This window comes from Scyliorhinus canicula, chromosome 7, assembly GCF_902713615.1.
Source record: "Scyliorhinus canicula chromosome 7, sScyCan1.1, whole genome shotgun sequence".
NCBI lineage: Eukaryota > Metazoa > Chordata > Chondrichthyes > Carcharhiniformes > Scyliorhinidae > Scyliorhinus > Scyliorhinus canicula.
The window spans coordinates 81,214,363-81,235,612 of NC_052152.1; the positions used below are offsets into that span (position 1 = coordinate 81,214,363).

The 21,250-nt window shown below is 45.9% G+C and overlaps 1 protein-coding gene across 10 annotated transcripts in view; it reads right to left on the reverse strand.

Annotated features, from left to right (window-relative positions):
• Positions 1 to 21,250, reverse strand: part of dmd (dystrophin) — a 2,667,466-nt gene that overhangs the window by 1,383,011 nt on the left and 1,263,205 nt on the right. For 9 of the 10 annotated variants that reach the window (XM_038802261.1, XM_038802266.1, XM_038802267.1 and 6 more), the window contains 2 exons: positions 13,942 to 14,115; positions 12,344 to 12,499 (listed from right to left, as the gene is read on the reverse strand). In XM_038802261.1, coding sequence (XP_038658189.1) covers positions 12,344 to 12,499; positions 13,942 to 14,115 — 330 coding nt within the window. The remainder of the gene's footprint in view (positions 1 to 12,343; positions 12,500 to 13,941; positions 14,116 to 21,250) is intronic. The other variant, XM_038802262.1, reaches the window with a different exon arrangement.

Sequence of the window (21,250 nt, forward strand, 5' to 3'; positions counted from 1 at the left end):
TAACCACATTAACCACAAAGAAATGGCTTTACAATGTTCAGTTAATCAGTTCTTAAATAAAAGGAAAAACTTTAACTTACTATCTACACCTGCCACTAATGCCAATTGAGAAACCCAATACAGTTCAAATGCCACTTATAAATAAAGTTAACAAAATAGGTTTCTTGCGTATCTGTGCAAACCTTTGGAGAGGGAGAGAGACCCTATTCAGGAGCAACCTGAAAATCCTTCTGTCTTGTCACAAATATAAAATATAATATATGACAGTATCTACATTCATCACATCAGCGAAGATCCTCATCAGTCACAGGAGCAGTCAACTAATTATTCTGTTACTGCTCCTCAGAATTTACCAAAGAGAAAGACCAGAATAGGTGAAAGAATGGCATACCTATTCATTGGGGAAGAATGCTGTTAAGAAACAGTAGGTTTACTTCTATTCAGTTTGGAGTTTCTTGCATTAAGAGGGAATGTACACTTCCATCATGCTTTGACATTGAAGGAGATTATAATCATGAAGCAAAAGATGCAATTTACTTCAACAGTGAGTTCGACAATCAAGTATTTTTCATTGGTATAGTTATGACAGGACAGACAGCGCTTTTGTGTTTAATAATTCTAGTATGCACCTTGAACTAAAATTGGGGGAGAAATACTTCTGACAGTGACAATAAAAGCAACTATGTTAAACAAATGTGAATAATCATTGATTAATTCTTATCTGATGTCCTTTGCAGCTGTCACTGAGGAGAGCCTTGAGTGAATGCCCTCCTGGTGCTCATGCCCATGCAATTCTGTCTCCCAATAGAACTCTTCCTCAAATATTGATTTGATTTTGATTTTTGATTTGATTTATTGTCACATGTACCAAAGTACAAGGAAAAATATTTTTCTGCGGCTGAGGGAACATACACAGTCCATACATAGTAGACAAAACTAATAATCAACAGAGCATATTGGCAAATGGTACACCGACAAATAGTGATTGGTTACATTGTGGAACAAGAGGCCAAACTAAGCAAATACATGAGCAAGAGCAGCATTGGGCATCTTGAATGGAATTCTTACAGGAAACAGATCAGTCCGAGGGGGAGTCGTTGAGGAGTCTTGTAGCTGTGGGGAAGAAGCTGTTCCTATGTCTGGATGTGCGGGTCTTCAGACTTCTGTACCTTCTGCCTGATGGAAGGGTGTGGAAGAAGGCAATGCCTGTGTTGGAGGGGTCTCTGATAATGCTGTCTGCCTTCCTGAGGCAGCGGGAGGTGTATACAGAATCAATGGGAGGGTGGCAGGCTTGTGTGATGCGTTGGGCTGAGTTCACCGCACTCTGCAGTTTCTTGCGATCTTGGACCGAGCAGTTGGCATACAAAGCTGTGATGCAGCTGGATAGGATGTTCTCTATCGCACATCTGTAGAAGTTTGTGAGAGTCGATGCAGACATGCCAAATTTCTTTAGCTTCCGTAGGAAGTAGAGACATTGTTGGGCTTTCTTGACTGTTGCATCAACGTGAGTGGACCAGGACAGACTGTTGGTGATGGTGACCCCCAGGAACGTAAAACTATCGACCATCTCCACTTCGGCACCATTGATGCAGAAAGGAGTGTGTGTCGTGCTACGCGTCCTGAAGTCGATGATCACTTCCTTGGTCTTTCCAACATTTAGAGAGAGGTTGTTTTCGGTACACCATGCAACCAAATGATTTATCTCCCTTCTGTAGTCTGATTCGTCCTTGTTTGAGATATGGCCACCACAGTTGTATCATCCGTAAACCTATAGATTGAGTTGGAGTTAAATCTTGCCACACAGTCATGTGTGTCTTGGGAGTACAGTAGAGGACTGAGCACACATCTTTGCGGGGCCCCGGTGTTGAGAATTATTCTGTAGGAGGTGTTGTTGCCTATCCTGACAGACTGCGGTCTGTTGGTGAAGAAGTCACGGATCCAGCTGCACAGGGAGGGGTAAGTCCAAATATGTATGTTCATGCTCCTTAGACGTTCATTGCAGGGGAAATAATATGGTGATAGTCTTGGAATAAACCAGAAGCACGTCGAACTCTGCTCGTCACAAACAGAGAGAAGACAACAGGCAAAAATGTATTTTTCCCTTAATTGCTGAGATATAAACTTAATTCTTAGCTGTGGAAATCAGTACTGAACAATTTTCAATAGTCTTCAGACTGAAAACTTCTCTTCTCCAAGTCTCAGCCAATCCTGGCAACAAGTAACATCTTTTATGCCTCAGACTTCCCCTCGTGCAGTATCTTTCAAACTTTTTTCCCCAAAGGACCTACATTTGCCAACAGGCCGTCCTGCAGGACCTACGCCATAAGACCATAAGACAAAGGAGCAGAATTAGGCCACTCAGCCCATCGAGCCTGCTCCGCCATTCAATCATGGCTGATATTTTTCTCATCCCCATTCTCCTGCCCTTCCACCATAACCCTTGTCGACCTTCGTAATCCACGCCACTATGCTTCCCTTTATTGCAAAAGGAGAGCCTGCTTAGTCTTCACAATCTCACTTGAATCAGGTTCAAAGGAGGAGAGGGCAATGCATATACCTGGTGTTGACTTCAGCTAGTTCCTTTGTGCCATCTTCATCTTTTTGAAAACGGAAAATTTAACCTCGCACATGAAGGTTGTCATGAAAGGCAATAGCAAAAAATTACGTGTTTTACTCAACCCTGGATACTCATGGGAAATGTAAAACCAGAATGCTGGCAGCCTCACGTGTTTTTGGCGTATTTATTTATTTACTTTTTAATTTTTTTTAAATTTAGAGTATGCAATTATTTTTTTTCCAATTAAGGGGCAATTTAGCGTGTCCAATCCACCTAACCTGAACATCTTTGGGTTGTGGGGGTGAAACCCACGCAGACATGGGGAGAATGTGCAAACTCCACACAAACAGTGACCCAGAGCCAGGATTCGAACCCGGGTCCTCAGCGCCGCAGTCCCAGTGGCACATGCCACCCTGTTTTGGTGTATTTATAATGTGGTATTACAGGTCAGCTACAGAAGTGTAGTCTTTTAATTGGGAGTCAGCTCTAAGTTAATAACGGACTCTGGGGTCTCAACATCAAAAGGAATTTTTCACCCATCACTTCTTTTTCAAAATCTGAAATTTCTCTCATTTGCCAGCATTTCCCAGCATATAATACACATGGGCTTTGCATCCTTATTTGCACTTTTAATGATATGTATATGTGTATACAACTAAAGGGTTAATTATAACATCTAGCTGTAACACTATCAATAGAGGACATTACAAGATCCAGTATAAATATCAGCTCCTAAAGGTCTCTTTCTACCCAGGAGTGTTTAGTATGCAGTTGTGTATTTAGATAGCTCTCAGCATAGTTAGTATTTACAGTTGTGAATCAGTTAATTCCATCATATATAATTACTTGATTTCTAGAGATAGTTCTGTAAAGTATCGAACTCAGATATAATCAATCGTTACTGTAAATAAATTAGTTTGCTTAAGTTGAAGACTCGTGGTTTCTTCAGGGTCACACCATCAGATCATTGCCATTAACAGTAACTGCTAACAATATATATTACTAGACCCAGTAATATAACAGCATTGGCACAATTTATAAAACCATACTCAATAAATTATCTTTATACTGCTTTGTTTCCGAGTTAAATTTCTTCTTTGCGGGTGTTAACCAGAAGCTCTGGAGCTCTGTACAGTGCTAACACTAGCACTTCTCTGTCCTGCTGTGGATTCGTCTGAGCAGGTCTCTCCAGCAGATTCAAATGCGAGATCCTGGCCAGTAGGTACACTGCCTATTTGTGTCCCTGGCCATATCTTCCTTGCAACAAAATGATCCATTTTCACTGCCCTCCTGCCTTGCTTGCTGGTAGATAGAAAATGGAAGAAGCTCTGCCAAAAGCACGTACATACAAGGTGCATGACATCAACTGTGCATGCAGGGCGCATGACCTGCTCAGTGTTGCCACTTAAGGTCAGAAGACTGCACACACCTCATTGTGTTCACATTTAAAAACCGGCAGCAGCTGCATTCTCAATTTAAATGCCGGGAGTTGACGTTGGCCCTTCTACTGCGATTCGGACCATCATGTGAAGGCTGCACTGCCCGCGACCAACCTGCGGGTGGCACCCGCACTTTGAAAGTCTCTTCCCTCATGCACTACAAGTATAAATTCCAGAAATTCTGGGCACACAACAACTGGCCAGAATTTTCACGAGTTTAAATGTTAGCCGTATGGGGACCGAGCAACTGGTCGCAAACTCAAATTGTTAATTCAGGTGCACAATATTTTGGATGGAAAGCTACAGAAATAGTTTCCAAAGCAATTTTCTACCAAATAAAAAATGCCCTGATTGTTTATTTTGCTTCTCAGGCATGCAGTATGAAATTCAAGGATGTATGTCTATGTTGAGGTATTTATTTTAATCCTGATGCTTCCTTCTTTGAAAGTGGAACAGTGCTTCTATGATATTGCTCATAAATAATAAGAGATTCAACCGCTTAACTTGTCACAAAATAAACACAGAATTTCTCAATCTCAAATGCAAGGTTTGCACATGACATATAATCCAGCAGTTAGCATGTGGTGCATTTACCTTCCTGACATTTATACCAGAGATAAATGTCCCTAAGTTATTATCGAGGGCTGGTATGTCATTTAAACAAGTAATACTCAGCATTTATATAAATATTGTACTGATCTGAAACACCAATCAGATGAATGCTGCGTCCTCCACCTGCAGTCACTGACCTTTTTTCTCTTGTTTCCCCCTTTCTCTCCCCTCCTGAAACCATTAACTCATTTCTGCTTTCTGGTGCTACAGGTATCAGCCACTCAAGAGCAAGTCTGTTACCTTGTGTTATTAAAAGGTAAGCCAACATTCTGCAACCAAAGATGCAGTGCAGATTTTCTAAGTTTAAGCAGAGATGTTATTATCTTTTTGCAGCTAAATGGAGATTTTTTTTAGAAGAGAGCCATAGCTTCCAATGTTGATTTCCCATTTTCAAATGAAAAGGAGACTTTGTGTAAAGGCACACTGCCATCTGCAGTCTACATCCTGCCAGCATTAACAACTACAACTTAAGCACCAATATGGACCTAAAAGAGTGTTTAAGCAAATTCTGAAAATGTGCGGGAAAAGCGAGGATGAAATCGGAAGAGGAGAGCCAGGTGGATAAAGTATAAAGAGACTGAGGGAAGGAGGAAAGTAACAGAGTGAAGAGGAGTCAGAAGGAAGAGGAGAAAGGAAGGGAGACAGTAGAAAAAGCAAGTAGAACAGTTTTGGGGGAAATTAGATGAAGAGTGCAAATGAAGGGGTGAAAGGATAGAGGAGCGGCAGAGGTTGGAGGGAGAAAGAGAGGGGGAGAGAGAAGATGGAGATTATGGATGTTGGGATCACGATTCAAGTAATGAATTGATAAACTGCTTTTACAGAACCACTAACAGGCACAATACCATTAGATTCAAATCTAATAATATATAGAAAAAATCAAAGCTAGCTCAATTATTGAAATATATTTTGAGCAGGATATTTTGCATCTAATCATTTGCTTTGGACTCTTTCCAAAAAAGACTAGCTTTTTTCATACTTGTATGTTTTGTAGACAGCTGCAAAACAGCTGAAATCTCCACACAAGCTGATCTGCATAGTCAGTGCTGGATATTCCTGTTATCTCTGTTTATCAAGCTAAGTGATGCTGCGGTGGTATAGAATACTTATCTATTTTCTTCAACCAGTATCAGTATTGAACACTCTTAGGTCATGTAAAGCAAAGACACAGTAAATCTCCTTTATGTTCCCTTAATAAGATAACGTAATTTCATATCCTACCACATTAATGCGATGTGTCCATCTCATGAAGGACTCTGGCAATTTATTGTTGACTTCTGTTAATTTGGCAATGTCATGCCGAAGTTTAATTGGGTTGAAATTGTAAAAACTGTTCACACGGGGTCATTATAACCAGCAGAGAAGGAAAATCTTCACCCCAGCAGCCCACACTGAAGTCAAATTCTTCAATGCCCAAGGAAATGAGAGTGACCTTTTTCACAGAATCCCTACAGTGCAGAAGGAGTTCATTCAGCCCATCGAGTCTGCACCAACTCTCCGAAACAACACTGCACACAGGTCCACTCCCCCATCCACCTGCGCCCTATCCTCGTAACCTAATCGGCACACCTTTGGACACTAAAGGGCAATTTAGCATGGCCAATCGACCTAATCTGCACATCTTTGGACTGAGAAAAAAAAACGGAGCACACGGAGGAATCCCATTGCAGACACGTGAGAACATGCAAACTCTGCGCAGTCACCCAAGGGAGGTATCGAACATGGGTCTCTGGCGCTGTGAAGCAGCAGTGCTAACCACTGTGCTGCAAGCAATTAACTATGCTATTTTGCTTTACACGTGTTCTTTGCTTTATCACATAGGTTGACCTATTGTTTCAGAACAACAAAATGTGAAATTTCACATACAGTAAAACAGCCAATCATATCAAATGCGCCATGATATTCTTCTGAACTGATCTGCATCCTGCCCTGTTGATCAAGAGTGTAATATTACAGTGCGTTAAACCTCAAACTGATTTGAAGTACTTGTGACAAGAACATAGTGACAGTTTTGCAAAGGAATTAATGATGTTATGCAATTAATGAATGTTCAGCAGTCAGCAGGGGGAATCTACAAGAACTAAAGCTCTAGCTCTGTCAACGTTCTTCACATGTTCCATTTGATTGAGTTACTTTTTTACTACTGAGGAATTTCAATGGAATTATTGTACAATAGGAAATGCAGCATTTCTGACAGCTAGATTGAGAAATACATTCTGCACAATTTTCAACAAGAAATAGGGGGAAGAGTGAGCAATGTGAAGCGGAGAAGGGTCGTGACAGAGTGAAGAGAGTAAAAGGGAGAGGGGAGGGAGGAGACAGAAGGGGAAAGAGTAGGGAAAAAAGAAGAAGCAGCAGTGGAAAAATAGTGCAAGGAAGGTGAGAAGGCAGGGGATAGAGAGGGAGAGGAAGGAAGGTAGTGGACAGATTCAAAGCTTTGCTGTCCATCTCCTTACATCAAGTTCCATTCCCCCATGTTGCTGGGTCTACTGAACATACTGGCTCCCAATCTGGCAACACTTTCAATTGAAACCCATTCAAATCTGGTATTCAGTGATCTTACTTTTTAACTTAACGAAAACAATTTTAAAAAATATGATTGCCTTAGCAGGAGGTGAGAGAGGCAGATTATTCTCCATTTGGCAATTTTAGAGCTTGGAGTTCAGACAGCTAATGATACAGTCACCAATGGTGCAATGAAGAAAATCAGGGATGCACAAGAGGCTAGATTTGAAAGAATACTCAGAGGGATGTAGGGCAGGTGAAAATGACAGAGAAAGGGAAGGGTGGGCAGAGACATCCATCTGAACACAAGAATAAGAATTTTAAAATCAGGCTCTTGGTGAACAAGTAGTCAATATAGGTCAGTGGGCACAAGGGGGATGGATGAAGTCACTGCACACCATTCTAGAGCCTGGGTTCAATCCAGCTCAGATCTGTTGGTGATTATTTCCTTTGTCTTTCTGCTTCAAGGGTCCCATGAAAAATATATTTGGACTATGCCAAACCAGTTTCCAGTTGGCAAAGTTCAGAAAGGCCATAAAATAGCTATTCTAGGAAATAAAAAATTGGAATGGTTTTTTTTGGCGGTGGATGCGGGGGCTTGTAAAATACGATGGGTGGCTAGCCCAGCACCATCTCACCCGTTCATGAGCTGACCCCAATAATATGGGAGGTGGACAGACAAATGTGAATAAAATCCATTTTAAAGATCATGGGCGGGATTCTCCGTAGCCCAATGCCAACATTGGGATCAGCGATCGGACAAAGAATGGCTTCCAACGCTGGATTCGGGACAGGCGCCAATTTGACACTGGTTGCTGATATTCTGCCCCCTCCAAATCGGCGTCATCGTGGGGGGTGGATCGTTCTGAGCCCAGGTCTTTGGTCCCTTCGGCTGGAACGAAGGCGTTGGCAGCATTAATGAAGAAGATGGGGGAGTAGACTCATGGTGGTTGTTGAATTCGTTGAGGGGGGGGCAGAGAATATACTTTCTTTTCTCCGGTAGATAACGTATACTTGTGCATCAATATTTTTATCATGGGGGGGTCCTTGTTGGCAGGGATGACAGGTGTGGAATACTCGCCGATCGTCATCTCTGATCATGCCCCACACCTGGTGGATGTGGTCTTGGAGAGGTGGCCAGTGTGGCAGCTGCATGGAGTTTGGATGGGTGCTTGCTCGCAGACTTGGGGTTTTGCCTTGAAGATGGTGAGGGTTATTGATGAATATGTGGGGTTTAATAAAAATGGGGAGGTTTTTCCTTCAGTACTATGGGAGGCTTTGAAAGTGGTGGTGAGAAGTGAGATAATCTCACATAAGACGCAAGTTGAGAAGGAGGCAAGGGAGGAGAGTCAGCGGCTGATAATTTAAATTTTCGAGGTTGATAGCAAGTACTCGGAAGATCCCACCCCAGAGTTTTTGTCCAAAAAAAAAGGAACTGCAGACGCAATCAATCTGTTGTCCACAGGTAAAGCGGTGTGCTAGTTGAGACTGGTAAAAGGAGCAATTGTATGAGTATGGGGAGAATACCAGTCACCTGTTAGCTGGGAGATTCTTCAGGTACAAGGTGTGAGTGGGGGGGGGGGGTTAGTGTCTGCACCGGAGAAGGTGAATACGGCATTTGAGGAGTTTTATTAAAAGCTGTACAGGTTGAAGCCGCCGGGGCATGAGTTGGATATGGTGCAATTTCTGAAGTGATTGGAGTGCCTTATGGTGGTGGAGGAGGAGAGGGCAGGGCTGGAGGAACCATTGGGGATTGAGGAGGTTTGGACGGCTACAAGGAAAATGCAGACAGGCAAGGCAACGGGGCCATATAGGTTCCTGATGAAATTGTATAAATTTGTGGACCACTTGGTACTGCTGTTGAAGGAGATGTTTGAAGATGAGGTGGCGGGGAGGCACTCCCGGAGACAATGACGCAGGCATCCATTTCGCTGTTACTAAAGAAAGATAAGAGGGCAGCACGGTGGCACAGTGGTTCGCATTTCTGCCTACAGCGCTGAGGAACCAGGTTCGAATCCTGGCCCTGGGTCACTGTCTGCAAGGAGTTTGCACACTCTCCCCGTGCCTGTGTGGGTTTCAGTCCCACAACCCAAAGAAGAGCAAGATAGGTGGATTGACCATGCTAATTGGAAAAAATAATTCTGTACTCTAAATTTAAAAAAAAGAAAGATAAGAACCCAGTGTTGTGTGCGGGTCATAACGGCCGATAACTCTACTAAATGTGAATATCAGGCTTCCGAAGGCGCTGGCACTCAGGTTGGAGGAGTGTCTGCCCAGTGAGGACCACAGGGTTTATAAAGGGCAGGCGGTTGTCCTCGAACATGCGGCATCTGTTGAACGTGGTGCTATCCCCGTCGGGAAGTGGGGGAGCAGGAGATTATTGTGACACTGGATGCAGAGATGCCTTTGATAGGGTAGAGTAGAGTTACTTGTTTGCAGTGTTAGAACAGTTTGGGATAGGGCCCAGGTTTGTGCTATGGGTTAAGTTGTTCTGTAGGGGGTGGCACAGTGGTTAGCACTGCTGCCTCACAGTGCTGAGGACCCTGGTTCAATCCCGGCCCCGGATCACTGTCTGTGAGACGTTTGCACTTCTCCCTGTGCCTGCATGGATCTCACCCCCACAATCCAAAGATGTGCAGGGTAGGTGGATCAGCAATGCTAAATTGCCCCTTAATTGGAAAAATGAATTGGCTTCACTAAATTTATTTTTAAAATGATTGATTTTTTTAAAAAAACTTAACGATCCCCATGCTGGGCTAAACTTTGTTTTTATTTGTGATTGACTGAGCCTATTAATGGCTGCATGATCTAATTACTCTGGCTTTATTTATCAGATCAATTTGGTGCACTGGGGCTCCCAAAGGATGCAATTTATGTGTTAAAATAATCCACTCTGATTAAGCATCACTTAGTTCATGCTGGAGTAGGCCATTCCCAACACAAGGAATGCTTGGATTCCTGGACAGAATCAATTTTATTGCTTCAAGGTAGTTTGAATAATGCACTCTATGGGGGGGGGGGGGATTGTCTTAAGGTGCTGTTGCACTGGTGATAGAGTTAGAACTTCTATTATGTTATATCATACAGTGACAGACTCTTGGTACAGACACAAAACCTACTCCTGTGATGTTCTCACTCCTGTGTGCTCAGCTTTCCAGTGCACTCTGATCCTGAGGCTAAGTGTTGACGCCGTCGGAAACACCGTCGCGTTTCTCAACGGCGTCAACATACCCTCAGGCGCAGCAATTCTGACCCCTACAGGGGGCCAGCACGACACTGGAGCGACCCACGCCGCTCCAGCTGCTGATCCCGGGTTCAGATGGGCGCCGCGGGTCTGCGCATGCTCAGTGGGACAGCACCAATGCGCGCATGTGCAGTGGGACCGGCGCCAATGCTCGCATGCGCAGTGGCTCCCTTCTCCACGCCGGCTCCGACACAACATGGCGTAGGGCTACATGGGCCGGCGCGGAACAAAAGAGGCCTTCAGCCCAAGAGGCCGGCCTGCTGATCGGTAGGCCCCGAACGCGGGCCAGGTCACAGCGGAGCCCCCCCCCACCCCCGGGTCATACCTTCCCCCCCCCCCCCTCCCAACCAGGCCGCCCCGGATGCATTCCGCCAAGGTACTGCCGGGCAAGAGCACACGTGGATGGCAACGCTCAGCCCATCCCGGGCAATTCACCGACCCGCCCTGGGCTGCGAGAATCCCGCCAGGCATGTATGATTTGTCACTTCTTAATCTTGGTGCAGGTAACTTAATTGGAATTAGCTATTAAGTATATATTTGATGTTTAGATCAATGGTCATTTTTTACAATGATTTGAGGGTATTTCGTTTTGTGTTTGAATACTTATTTTTGATTTACTGTGAGCAAGTGGATGTTTCAGACAGCTTTCACCTCTGGGGCCTAGTTTCAATTGAGTCCAAAATATTACATGAACATTTCTTTGGTCTGCTGGCTCTAAGGATCTTGCATGAAAAAGGATTTGTGCTAGGGGCCATGGTTTAATAGAATGAAAAGACTCCTCACTTGCCACTGAATTGGCTAGGATAGCTCAAGATGGAAATGGAAAGCTGTCAATGATCTGTAGTATTCGGGTGTTCAGCACTGAAAGGGTTATTGTGGGACTGGGAAAACAGTACCACCCACATGATGATGCAAGTCATGTGGTTAGTCCGAACGGAGGTAGCTCATTGTTTGGACTGACAAAGCCTACTGTCTTGTATATCTCTACAGTTATGTTCTACACCAAATAGTAGCTGTTCACATGCTACGCCTCTGAACCTCTTCCTCAAACATTCACAAAAACATATAACATGATCCAGTAGATATGCTCTCCTGCAGCATACGTTTGAAGCTGCATGGTGGGTACATTACACTACATGTAATTCTGAACATGTATGAACATTGGATCCCTAAAATGGTCCATTTCCTTTGCACGAACGACAATTGGTCCAATAGTCACAAGAACAAGTTATCAATGGCTCAATTCTTCGTCTGCTATAATTCCATTCAATTCCTCACATTGCTCAGACATGAAACACACTGGATAAACTCTATGTACATATCCTGGTGAATACATTTTGTGAAGCATAAGTTTTGGAATTTGTGCAGCCTACTTTTGATACTGTACTAGCAATCCAGAAGCCAAGAATTCAAAACTCATCTTAAAAGACTGTGAAACTGGATTTTTTTTAAAAACAGGTAATTATGGACTCATACAAAAATAAATTTACCACAAAAGCTGCCGGACTGCAGCTTCCACATTTTCCCTGCAAGGGAAGCTTTCACTGACACTCAGGCTGGCCTAAATGTGACACAAGTCCCACATTACATGGTTGTACCCAAATGTCCTGTGAAGAGGTCTAACAAATCACCAAATTATACAAACAAATGCAAACTGTAGAAAGTACACCAAAGCCTTTTCAGGGTCACCAGTAAGGTACAATAAATGCTGCATAAATAGTTAATGGAAAGTATTGTAAAATTGCTCCATTCTCTTCCCTGACAACTTTATAAAAATTCACAATATAAAAATGTACAATGTTTGAAAACCTGCAGATGGAGAAACAAATTAATTTGTTCTTTAGAATAATGTATGGTAGCACACCCTTGTTACATTTTTGATGTACTTGTTGCAATGGTATTACAGTTTCCAGGATACAGAACATTCACTCGGATTCACAGCCTCATCAACAGATCAGAACTCAAACAATAACGTATGGAATTGCTGACCTGAGCTCCAAGCTCATTGTATTGTAGTTTCAGGGCCGTGAGCCTCTCATCCAGTTCTTTGGGATTCTCTGTTTGCTGTTTCTGCACAATCTGACGTCCAGTTTTGATCACTGTTTCCACATCAGACTTCACTTCACTCAGGTTCTTATACAACTTCTAAAAGTTGGAAAAAATGCAAATACATGGACAGTTTTCATCTGCACTCTCAGTAGAATGTTTTATTATATAAATTCTAGTAAATTTCAGCAAAAGCTCCAAGCAGGGACTGAAAGAGCAAACATTTTCGCTTTGTGACAGTCTGAACCTTGGTGTTTGGGAGATGCATGTACTTTTTTTTGCATGAGCATTAGCTATTATTTAGTGCTGAAAGTTTATTTAAACAGTAAGTGTAAAAGTTTATGTAAGCTCTTTGATTATTAAACATTTGGATCACAAATGTTGCTCTTCACTCAGTTCTGTTGGAGAGCCAAGTTCTTGCAATGGCAACAGAGAAGTGTGAAAGCCTGGAAATAGGAAGTTCACACTGGAGTGGGACCTCTGTCGAATTCCCTTCACCATCAACTCTACAGTGTACATAAATTGTCAATTAACACATTTCACATCAATGTAATCTCAGTTATAAATTATTTTGGAATTTATTCCAATACATTTGATGATGAATAAATATTCAATTATCAACATTTTCAGACTGAATAACAGTTGATTATAAAATAGACATCCAGGAATATTTTTCCCTTTGTGAGGTTCAAATACAAGGGACCCCTTCTAAAAGTTAGGAATAGGCAGGGAAGTCATTCATAGAATCATAAAATCCCTACAATGCAGAAGGAGGCCATTCAGCCCATCGAGTCTGCACTGATCTTCTGGAAGAGTACTTCACCCAAGCTCACTCCCCGCCCTACCCCATTAACAAATTAATCTAACCTACATATCTTTTTGGACACTAAGGGGCAATTTAGCATAGCCAATCCACCTAACCTGCACATCTTTTTACTGTGGGAGGAAACTGGAGCATTCGTAGGAAACCCACGCAGAGAAGTGGAAAATGTGCAAACTTACACAGACAGTGGCACAAGGCCAGAATTGAACCCGAGAACCTAGCACTGTGAGGCAGCAGTGCTAACCACTGTGCCACCATGCTGTGCATTCAGGAATATTTTATGGAAAGGATTAACATACTGTGGAATCAGTTACTCAGGAAGGCCATTAAAACAAATTGCCTTAAAAAGATGATTGGGTACAATTCCGAAAAGAGAAAGGATTAAATATGCTACGTTAGATTTGGAGAAATCAAAGTGGGACAAATTTGATAATGGCCTTTTCCCATTACCTGTTGAATTAGCTATTAGACAACAAATTTTGTTTGTGCCAGTTAATTGTCAATCGATTATTCAGGCTCCTTGACTCAAAATAAATCCCAAATTTCAACATTTGTCAATGATTGTTTAACTAACTGAAAACTCATCAACATAATATTGACTGTGGGCAAATGGACTATTTATTGATCAGTACTTTCAATCAACTCTATTGGCAAATGAACTGCTATTGACAGTCAATAGACTCCAAAGTATAGGACAAAATAAAGCTGTGACACCTACCATACAGTGGTCAAGCTGCGACTGAACAATCTCAGGCTCAACGCTGTTCATCTCCAATATGTGCAGATCTGCTTTCACCTCATCCAGGAGTCTTTTACACTCCAAAAGATGCTGCTCAAAATTTGCTGGTTTCTGGAACAAGCGGAACTTGGTGGAAACTTCCTGCAGCTTCTTCTGCGAGACAAGACAATGACAGGTTCAGAGGAAGTGAATGCACAAAAATGAAAATAAGCATTAGGTGTGAAAATTTCCCACTGAGACCACATAGTAGAAATAGTTCCACTCCATCTGCCATGTCGTCTATTGTTTTACAATGGTAAAAGATGTTATTTATGCCTGAACATATGTGCATTTTAACACTCACATCAGTTTTTTTTTTCCACAAGCTAACAGAACAGTCAGCAAGTTTGCATATCACTTACAAATATATATATATATAACTGCACGGAGAAAGGGATAGAAACAAAGACATGGAGAGAGAGAGATACTATAAAACTGACAGAGAGAATGAGAGGGGAAAACAAGCACAATAGACACATTATCCTATGAGGAGAGATTGAGTTAGCCTTATATTCCCAAGATATTAGAACAATGAGAGGTGATCCGGTTAAAACATGTACAATTTTTAAGAGACCTGTTGGGTTAGATGCTGGGAGGGTGTTAACCCTTGCTGGGTATTATAGAATTAGGGTCATAAAAAGAGGAGAAATGTCTTCATTCAAAGCAGGAATCTTTGGAATTCTTTATCTAAGAGAGTTATGTATGCTCAGTGTTGAGTATACTCAAGGCAACGGTGAATAGATTTTTGGGTGCGAAGGGAATGAGAGGATATGGAGATAGTGTGGATTGGTAAAGTTGAGAAAGAAGACTGTCGAGATTCCGGTGGCTTTCATGGAGTGATGGTCTCATATTTGGCAGCTCCAGCTTGAGGCGGCTTTTTCGGACCTTTTCCATGCTTGTTGGGGGATGTTTTGGTGAAAAAAAGGTGTAGGGGTGACAGAAGAATATTAAGCTCCACTGGTGGGGCTGGTGGATGGATCCACTGACCAAAAGCGGGTCGAGAATATGGGAGCAGTTGAAGCAAGAGAATCTTTGTATGCCACAGATCAACCCTGTCTGCCCAGTGGTCAACGGAGAAGCTGGTAGACTTCTTAAATAAGAAGTTCAGCCTGCAGAGGATGGAAACCCAGGAAACCCTAGGCAAGGCGGTGTAACCATTAAAAGTGGGAATTGACTGTGTAGAACAGAGGCTGGAGTCCCACGGCCAGGTTACTCAGAAAATGGAGGAGGCTGTGGGGGAGCACAAGGAACAGCTTGCCTCACTGGAGGCTGAAATAGGCGTGACGCAGGAGACCCAGAAGCGGTTAAAGAAGAAGGTTGAGGACCTGGAGAATCACTCCCGGAGACCAAATCTAAGAACCGAGGAAGCAGACGCTGGCTCGTATGTGGCCAAGATGCTTGAGGTCGACAGAGCACACAGGACGCTGATGAGGAAGCCACAGACAAACGAGCCACCGAGGGCCATGATGGTGCGTCGCCACCAATTCCTGGATCAGGAAAAGATATTGAGATGGGCAAGGCAGAGGAGGAGGTGCACCTGGGAAGGGAACGAGGTTCAGGTGTACCAGTACGCAGACCTGAAAAGGAGAGCTGGGTTGAATCGGGTGAAGGCTGCCCTCTTTAAAAAAGAGGCTCAAATTTGGGATGTTGTACTTGGCACGCCTCTGGGTGCCTTAAGAACAGCCGAGAACATTATTTCGGGACACCAGAGGAGGAGATGGAATTTTCAAGCGACAATGGACTGGCAGGAGAAGAAGGACTTCAACTGTGGAGGAGGTGTGAGGAGATGTTTATTTATTCTGTCTTTTTTGTTCATTGGTTGTTGGAGAACTTCTCTTCTTTGAGATGTTTTGTTGGGTTTGGTGGCCGGATGCTTGGGGAGCATCAAGGGTGAGTGCACCTCTTTTCTTGTTTCATTGTTGTTTGTGTTATAGAGGTATGCTGTCGGGGGTGGGGGGGGCGGGAAGAAAGAGGGGAATCAATGGGCGGTAGGAAGCTCAGGAGCCCCGGGTGGGAGCTGCCAGACTAACTGGGCTGGGCAAGTAAACGGGAGCACAGTGAGGGATGGCCAGGTGGTTAGTGCAGTAGAGGGGGATGGGATTGTTGATTTGTTCAGAGGATGGGGGGGGGGGGGGGGGGGGGGGGTGCAGCTGCTGGCAAACATGTGGCTGTTGTAGCACTACAAAAAAGGAGCGATGACAGTCGACATTCAAGGGTGGGCCTGGAGGGTCGCGTGACACAGGCTGGCCCAAGAAAGGATATGGTCGGGGGACAGGGAAGGGGGATGGGATGCCCCCCGACCAGATTGGTCATATCGAATGTGAGAGGGCTGAATGGGCCAGTCAAACAATTGCATGTGTTCGCGCATCTGAGGAGCTTGAAGGCAGACATGGCCTTTTTGTAAGAAACACACCAGAAAATTGGGGATCAGACAAGGCTACGGAAAGGGTGGAAAGATTAAGTCTTTCATTCGGGGTTGGACATGAAGATGAGGGGCGGGGCGGTGTTGGAATCGAGGTGCGGAATATCGTAGCCAATTTGGGAGGGAGGTTTGTGATGGTGAATGGGAAGCTGGAGGGCATGCCAGTGGTTTTAGTTAACGTCTATGCCCAAATTGGGATGATGTGGAGTTCATGAGATTGGTGCTGGGGAAGATCCCGGACCTGGACTTGCACCGGTTGATTATGGGGGGTACTTCAACATGGTAATTGAGCCGGTGGGGGTTGGGGGGGGGGGGGGTGCGGAGGCTGAATATGGGATTGTCAGCGGATGAGGAGGTGAGTGAGCGGTGAGGGCTGCCATTCGGGGTTCTGTGGAACTGAATGATACAGGAGAGGTCTCGGCCACCAAGCTGTGGGAGGCACTCAAGGCAGTGGCTAGGGGGGAATTCATGTTGATCCGGGCGCATAGGGAGAAGGAAGAGCGAACAGAGATGGCAAGGTTGGTGGACAAAATTCTGCGGGTGGATGGGAGGTATTCAGAAGCACCCAAGCCAGGGCTATTGAAGGAGAAGCAGAAGTTCCAGATGGAGTTCAGGCTGGTGTCCACGGGGAAGGCAGTAGGGCAGTTGCAGAAAGCTGGAGAGGCAGTGTATGAGTACCGGTAGAAGGCTAGTAGGATACTGGCCCACCAATTGAGGAAGCTGGAGGCAGCGAAAGAGATTGGAAGGGTGTAGGACGGGAGGGGAAGAGTGGTACATGACCCGTTGGGGGTGACTGGTGTATTTGAGGAGTTCTACAGGAGGCTTCACGAATCGGAGCCCCCTGCCAAGGGTGGGAAATGCGGCGGTTCATTCATGGGTTGGAGTTCTCCAAGGTTGAAAAGGAACAGGTGGAGGGGGCTAGGGCCCCCATTGGGCTGGTTGATGAACCATCAATTTAACGCGAGACGAGTTGCTGTACAAAAGTAGGCTTTAATAAGCTAGATCTTAGCCCTGCAGTCGACTACAGTAAATTTCCGACCACTGGGCGTGCTGGGTATTTATACCTCGCCCTGGAGGCGGGGTTAACTCAGCCTCTCGACCAATCGGGGAGCCGTCACATCACTGGTCTCAACCAATCGGTCGAGAGGCACATGACTGACCAGGGCCAATGGTAAGCCGCTGTTCTGCACCAATGGCTGGCAGCTATGTTAATCATACCACCACATTCACCCCTTGCAGAGAAAGAAGCCGGCGGGGGGGTATCAACGAGAGCTGGGAGGTGGGAGAGAGAGAGAACTGGTGGTATGAGTAGTAGCCAGAGAAGGGAAAAAAAGGGTTTGGCTTCCCACTGGCCCAGACATTTAACAGTAGTACATATGGTCCATACAATGTCCATGGTGTTGTTGAAAATTAAATAGACTCGATCAGCCTTTTCGTTGCCCGTGATGTCCTGGCAGGCCGCCGCAGTGGAGTTGGTGACGCTGGTTCAGCCGATGGTGGTGGTTCCGCTGATGTCCTGGAGTCCGGGAGCGATGGTCCTTGAACTGTCTCCGTCAGCCGGGCTGGTGGTGGAGACGCCATGGATGGAGAAGGGGTGGCCTGGGTGGGGCGCTGGGGGAAACAAAACAGGGGGCGGGGTCTGTGGTCAAGGGGGGGGAAGGCCGCATGCCGGCTTCAACTATGGCCTGGGCTTCCTTTTCCACTGAGGAGTGGCGGAGTTTGGAAGCCTGGAGGGTTCTGGAGAAGAAGGCCACGGGTCTGCCCGCTTGGTTCAGGGTGGCCGCCAGAGCTACTTCTGATGCATCACTCTCGACCTGGAAGGGGAGGGACTCGTCGATGGCGTGCATCGTGGCCTTTGCAATGTCCGCTTTGATGCGGCTAAAGGCCTGGCAGGCCTCTGTCGACGGCGGGAAGGTCGTGGTCTGAATGAGGGGACGGGCCTTGTCGGCGTAATTGGGAACCCATTGGACGTAGTAAGCGAAGAAACCCAAGCAGCGTTTGAGGGATTTGAGGGTATTGGGGAGAGGGAGTTCCATCAGGGGGCGCAAGTGTTCAGGGTCGGGGCCTATCACTCCGTTATGCACTACGTAGCCGAGGATGGCCAGACGGTCTGTGCTAAACACGCACTTATCCTTATTGTAAGTGAGGTTAAGGAGTTTTGCGGTTTGGAGAAATTACTGGAGGTTGGTGTCATGGTCCTGCTGGTTGTGGCCGCAGATGGTGACATTATCGAGGTACGGGAAGGTAGCCCGTAATCCGTACTTGTCGACTACAGTAAATGGCCGACCGCCAGGCGTGCTGGGTATTTATACCTCGCCCTGGAGGCGGGGTTAACTCAGCCTCTCGACCAATCGGGGAGCCGTCACATGACTGGTCTCAACCAATCGGTTGAGAGGCACATGACCGACCAGGGCCAATGGTAAGCCGGTGTTCTGCATCAATGGCAGGCAGCTATGTTAATCATACCACCACACTGGTGGAGGTGATGGAGGGCATGGGGGCGATGCAGCAAGGGAAGGCTGGATGTCGGGATAGGCTCTCTGTAGAATTTTATAAGATTTTCAGGGGGATCTGGAGCCTCTGTTGGTGGGGGCATATCATGAGGCGAGGGAAAAGGAGGAACTTCCCCTGACATTATCGCAGGCGTCCATATCCGTAATAATGAAGAAGAATAAAGATCCGGAGCAGTGTGGGTCCTACTACCCAATATCACTAAGTTGCTGGCAAAGATCCTGGCCTCGTGAATCGAGGGCTGTGGGCCAGGGCTGATAGGGAAGATCAAATGGTGTTTGCAAAGGGGAGGCAATTGGAGGTGAATGTTAGGAGTTTAGTAAACGTGATACTGATGCCCCCGAAGGGACTGGACGCAGAGGTGGCATTGGCAATAAACGCAGAGAAGGCTTTTGATCAGGTAGAGTGGGCGTGTCTGGGGGAAGTGTTAGGATGGTTCGGGTTCAGGCAGGGGTTTGTGGACTGGGTCCGATTGTTGTATGGTGCACTGGTAGCGAGCATGCGGATGAATCGGGTGAGCTTTGGGCTGCACTGTGAGTCAGGGCATGGGTGCCCACTCTCCCCAATGCTTTTTGCCTTGGAAATCAAGCCTTCAGAAATGGCACTTAGTGCGTTGAGGAGCTGGAAAGGGATTGTGCGAGGTGCGGCGGGGGGGCCTTGAGCACAAGGTTTCTTCATCGGCGGACTACCTGCTGTGTATTTCAGACACACTGGGAGTTATTGGAGGAATCATGAGTATTCTGGAGGAGTTTGGCCGGTTTTCCAGATATAAGCTAAACATGGGGAAGAGTGAGGTTTTCCCGATCAAGGCCAGAGGGCAGGAGAGGATGTTGGGAGAGCTGCTGTTCAAGGTGGGACGAACTTCAGATACTTGGGCATCCAGGTGGTACGGGGATGGGAGCAGCTGCACAAGTTAGCGCAGTTGGTGGAACGGATGAAGGGTGATTTTAAGAGGTGGGATGTGTTGCCAATGCTGGCGGGGCGGGTGCAGACCGTGAAAATGATGGTGCTGCCGAGGCTCTTAGTTGTCATTCAGAACCTCCTGATCTTCATCTCAAAATCATTCTTTAAGAAAGTCAATACTTTGATCTCGGGTTTGTGTTGGCGGGAAGGACCTCATGGGTTACGAAGATGCTGTTGGAACGGGAACAAGGTTGGGGGGGGGGTTTGGCCTTGTCAAACATAATGGATTATTATTACTGGGCAGCAAACATCGCTATGATGATTGAGTGGGTAGTGAGGGAGGAGTTGGCGTGGGGGCAGATGGAGGCGGTCTGATGCAGGGGTGTGACTTTAGGAGCATTGTTGACGGCGCCTCTGCTGTTCCTGCTGGCCAAGTGCTCCACGAGCCCAGTGGTGGTGGTGGCATTGAGGGTATGGGGGTGGTGGCGGCAGCATCTGAGGCTGGAAGGTGCTTCCGTAAAGCTACTGATTTGCAACAACCACAGGTTTGCACCGAGGAATGTTGGGCATGAGGTTTCGGGGGTTGCAACAGGCAGGGATCGAGCGATTTGGACTCCTGTTTGTGGGGGGAAGATTTGCATGTTTAGAGGACTTGGAGGAAGAATAGGAGCTGCCCAGTGGGAATGGGTTTAGATACTTACAGGTTTGAGCTTTTGTGAGAAAGCAGGTGCCGTCCTTTCCCAGTTTTCCACCCGTGGGATTGCAGGATAAGGTGCTATCGAGGGAAGGAGTGGGTGAGGGTAGGATGTCTGAGATCTATAAGGATCTAATGGACTGGGAGGAGCTCCGCTGGGGATTCAAACGGAAATGGGAGGAGGAATGGGTGGGTGGTGGTGGGGGGAGTGGAGTAAAATGGAGGCTGGGTTGTGGGAGGAGGCCCTGAGGAGGGTGAATGTGTCCTCGTCGTGTGCGAGGCTCAGCCTTATCCAGTTTAAGGTAGTTCATCGGGTGCACATGATGGTGACTAGAATGAGCAGGTTTTTTGAGGGTGTAGAGGACATGTGTGAGCGGTGCACTGGGAGGTCCGCGAACCATGTTCACATGTTTTGGGCATGTTGGAAACTGAAGGGGTTCTGCCAAAGGTTCGTGGACATAATGTCTGAAGTGAAGAAGGTGAAGGTGGTCCCGAGTCCAGAAGTGGCGATACATGGAGTGTTGGAAGACCACGAGAGAGGCTGATGTCCTGGCCTTTGCCTCCCTGGTAGCCAGGGGACTGATGTTGTTGGAGTGGAGGCTCTCAGAACCACCAAAACTGGGGTCTGGGTCAGCGACTTGGCGGAGTTCCTAATGTTGGAGAAAATCAAGTTCTTCTCAAGAGGGTCGGTTGATGGATTTGCCCGGAGGTGGAAGCTG